This window comes from Benincasa hispida, chromosome 3, assembly GCF_009727055.1.
Source record: "Benincasa hispida cultivar B227 chromosome 3, ASM972705v1, whole genome shotgun sequence".
Lineage (NCBI taxonomy): Eukaryota > Viridiplantae > Streptophyta > Magnoliopsida > Cucurbitales > Cucurbitaceae > Benincasa > Benincasa hispida.
In genome coordinates, this window is record NC_052351.1 from 58,198,932 (window position 1) to 58,202,284 (window position 3,353).

General features: G+C 39.9%; 1 protein-coding gene across 1 annotated transcript; it reads right to left on the reverse strand.

The window, feature by feature from the left end:
- Positions 1-417: 417 nt before the first annotated feature.
- LOC120073647 lies at positions 418-1,059 on the reverse strand. The gene has a single exon (XM_039026451.1). The coding sequence runs from the start codon at positions 1,057-1,059 to the stop codon at positions 418-420; it is 642 nt and encodes a 213-aa protein (XP_038882379.1).
- Positions 1,060-3,353: the final 2,294 nt, after the last annotated feature.

A 3,353-nucleotide genomic window follows, 5' to 3' on the forward strand; every position in this document is an offset into this window, starting at 1 on the left:
ATTCATTATTTGCATTAGGAACCACTGTCATCCCACCTTTTTTGGGAACGCATTGCACGGGGTTGACCCAAGTGCTATCTGCAATAGGGTAGATAATGCAGGCATCTAACCATTTCATGATTTCTTTTTTGACAACGTCTTTAATCGCAGGGTTCAGTCTACGTTGCGGTTATATTGAGCCCTTCTGATTTTCTTCAAGCCGGATTCGATGCATGCAATACGTTGGGTTAATACCTCTGACGTCTGCGAGCGTCCATCCGATTGCTCTAATATATTTATTTAGAACACTGAGCAACGCGACTTCTTTTTCTTCAGGTAACATAGAGGATATGATGACTGGTAAAGTTTCATTCTGGCTGAGAAATACGTACTTCAAGTGGGTTGGTAGAGTTTTTAGTTCTAGTGTAGGTGGTTTCTCTAAAGAGGGCTTCTTATTTTTCTTTCTTCATCCAAATTCAACATTTCCTCATTCATCAATATCTTTGTTATTGCATGGCAAGTCTCTATGGATGCTGTCACATCCTCTCTTTCTTCATTTTCTTCCTCGGACTCCCAATTTTCAATGCAAGTGTGTTCATCATCAGAATCTGATAGGCCTTCTTCATTTGGGAACTTCATTGCCTTGATAATATTGAACCTGAGCTTCTTTCTGTTGACGCTCATTGTGATTTCACCCTTGTGCACATCTATTTGAGCACGACCAGTAGACAAGAATGGTCGTCCCAATATGATTGGAACATCTTTATCCACCCTATAATCTAAGATAATGAAGTCTGTAGGTACAATAAATCTGTCTATTGTTATCAAGACATCCTTTAATTTCCCTTCAGGGTGCACCAAAGATCTATCGACGAGTTGAAGAGTCATCGTTGTGGGTGTTAGCTGTCCCACATTTAATCTTTTGAAGATGGAAAGAGGCATTAAGTTTATGCTTGCCCCAAGATCGCATAATGCTTGACCAATATAGATTTCTCCTATTGAGCAGGGTAATTGTGGAAAACTTCCTGAGTCGCGTATCTTTGGTGGGATTATAGTGTTGGATTCTTGTGTCAATGCCATCGTGGCGAATCTTCCTGTGCTTCTCTTCTTCGAGACAATGTCCTTAAAAGATTTCGCATATATCGGCATATGCTCTATTACTTCTATGAATGGAATATTAATGTGCAATTGTTTCAATATTTCCAAGAAACGCTAATACTGGCCTTCATCATTATGTTTCTTTTTCAGTCTGGAAATGGAGATAACTGTACTTTCAATGTTTCATGGTCTAGAGGCTTAGAGGTGATCGCATCTTCTGGTTCCCTAGTTTTGGACTCCTTTGATTCAGTCTGCGATAGAGGCTTTTCTGATTCAATCGCAGGTTGCTCCTTTGACTCAGTCTTGTGAGGCTTCTTTCTGACTTCTATCGTCGCCTTTCCACTCCTTAGTGTGACTACTTGGCAGTGTTCTTTCCTTGTATTCCTTGGATTGCGTGGAAGCTCGGTTGAGCTAGACAATGTCCCTTGGGGTCTATTCTTTAGCTCTTTTGAAATTTGTCCTATTTGAATTTCCAAATTGCAGATGGATGTAGCTTGGTTTTGAAGGATTGTTTCATTCTTTTCGATGTATTGCTTCAACAATTTTTCTATGGATGATGGGGATGGTGTTTGAGAGTTGCTAGCTTGCTGTTGTCCATTAGTTCTATGGAAAAACCTTGGCGATCCCTCTATCTAAGCCATAGGCTAACTGCCTTGCTGTTGGTTGTTCTTCCAAGAAAAATTAGGGTGATTTCGCCACCCCGGTTGTAAGTGTTTGAAAAAGAATTGTTTTTGACAAAGTACACTGATTGAGAATTTCGTGGGCATTCTTCAAAAGAATGCAATTCTTCATATATGACACAGTTGGTGCTTGTTTGCTCTATAGCATTGACTTGCCCATTTCGAGTTCCTGAATTGTTTATTGTGATGCCTTGCAACAAGTTTATCATCGCATTCATTTTATTTTGTAATGATTCAATGGCACCATTACTCGTATTACCTTCTTTGGGCTTTGTTCTTTGACTGCTTTCTTGCCAATCTTTGTGGTTTTTCAAGATGCGATCAAGAATATTCTTTGCTTCATCATATGGTTTGTTCAGAAGACCTCTTGTTGTTGCCGCATTGGCAGCAGTCTGCGATGCAAAGTTGAGTCCATGATATAAAATCTCCATTTGAAGGCAATCCGACAATCCATTGTGTGGGTAGTCGCATACTAGTCTCTTGAATCTCGCCCATGCGTCACTGAGCGATTCATCTTCTTCTTGTTCAAAATTGGTGTTCAATTTCCTTCTTCTGGCATTTTCTGTGGGTGGGAAATATTTCTTCATAAATTTCTCCACAACTTGTTCCCATGATGTTATCTCTCCTGGTTCGAGAGAGTATGCCCATTTTCTTGCTTTATCGCATAGTGAAAATAGAAATAATGTGAGTCGAATCTCTTCTAGGGAAATATTAAGGAACACAAAAGTGTTGCAAATATCAATGAAGCTTCGTAGATGGGTTTGCGGATCTTCACCACGTCGTCTTCCGAACTGTCCTGCTGTTTGTATCATTTGTAACATTACTGGCTTTATCTCGAATCTTGATCCATCCAATGTTGGTCTCATGATTCCTGGGGAGAAATCGTACAAGTTTGGTGACGCATAGTCCTAGACGAGTCTATTGCGATCATTTGCCAGTAGGATGGGATTTGCCATCATGTTGTTTTCATTCGCTACTTGTTCTTCAGGTTGACCAGCCATTCTACGAACTCTTCCTTGTCGTTTACTTCTGGTTCTCTACTTTTTGCGAAAAGTTCTTTCGATCTCTGGGTCATACTTGAGCTCAGGAATATGTCCTTCACTCATATGACGCTTGCTTCTTCCTTCACACGTGGAATGGCAATACTCCAAAGGTCGAAAGCCACAAAGATCAAAGAGGTTTGATGATAGCATAATCTATATTGTAATCCCCGACAACGGTGCCAAAAACTTGATGCATTGATTTATCATGCGATGAAAGGATGTGTGGATGTGATGATCATGCAAGTTTTCCTAACAAAGCCCAAGTATAAGCCTTCTTAGGGTCTTGGTAAGTCCAGGGTCGAATGTAGGGATTACTAAATAGATATGTGACAGACTCTCTGATCCTATTGCGATGGTGGTTAAGAAGTAATGGTGATTTAACTTAGATTTTTTAATGTGATGGAATTAAATGCACAGCGATGAAAGGGTGGGGTTGTAACAAATATGCGATAAAGGGGTTGAGAAGGGGTTTTGCTAGTATTTCTTAAGATATTGTACAAGTCATGCGATCATACTATACACAAATAGTAAGCACTACATTTCTCAATGCATA

Excerpts from the sequence above, each read along its gene's own strand:
- LOC120073647 (XM_039026451.1), bottom strand. The coding sequence starts at position 1,059 with ATGGCATTGACACAAGAATCCAACACTATAATCCCACCAAAGATACGC.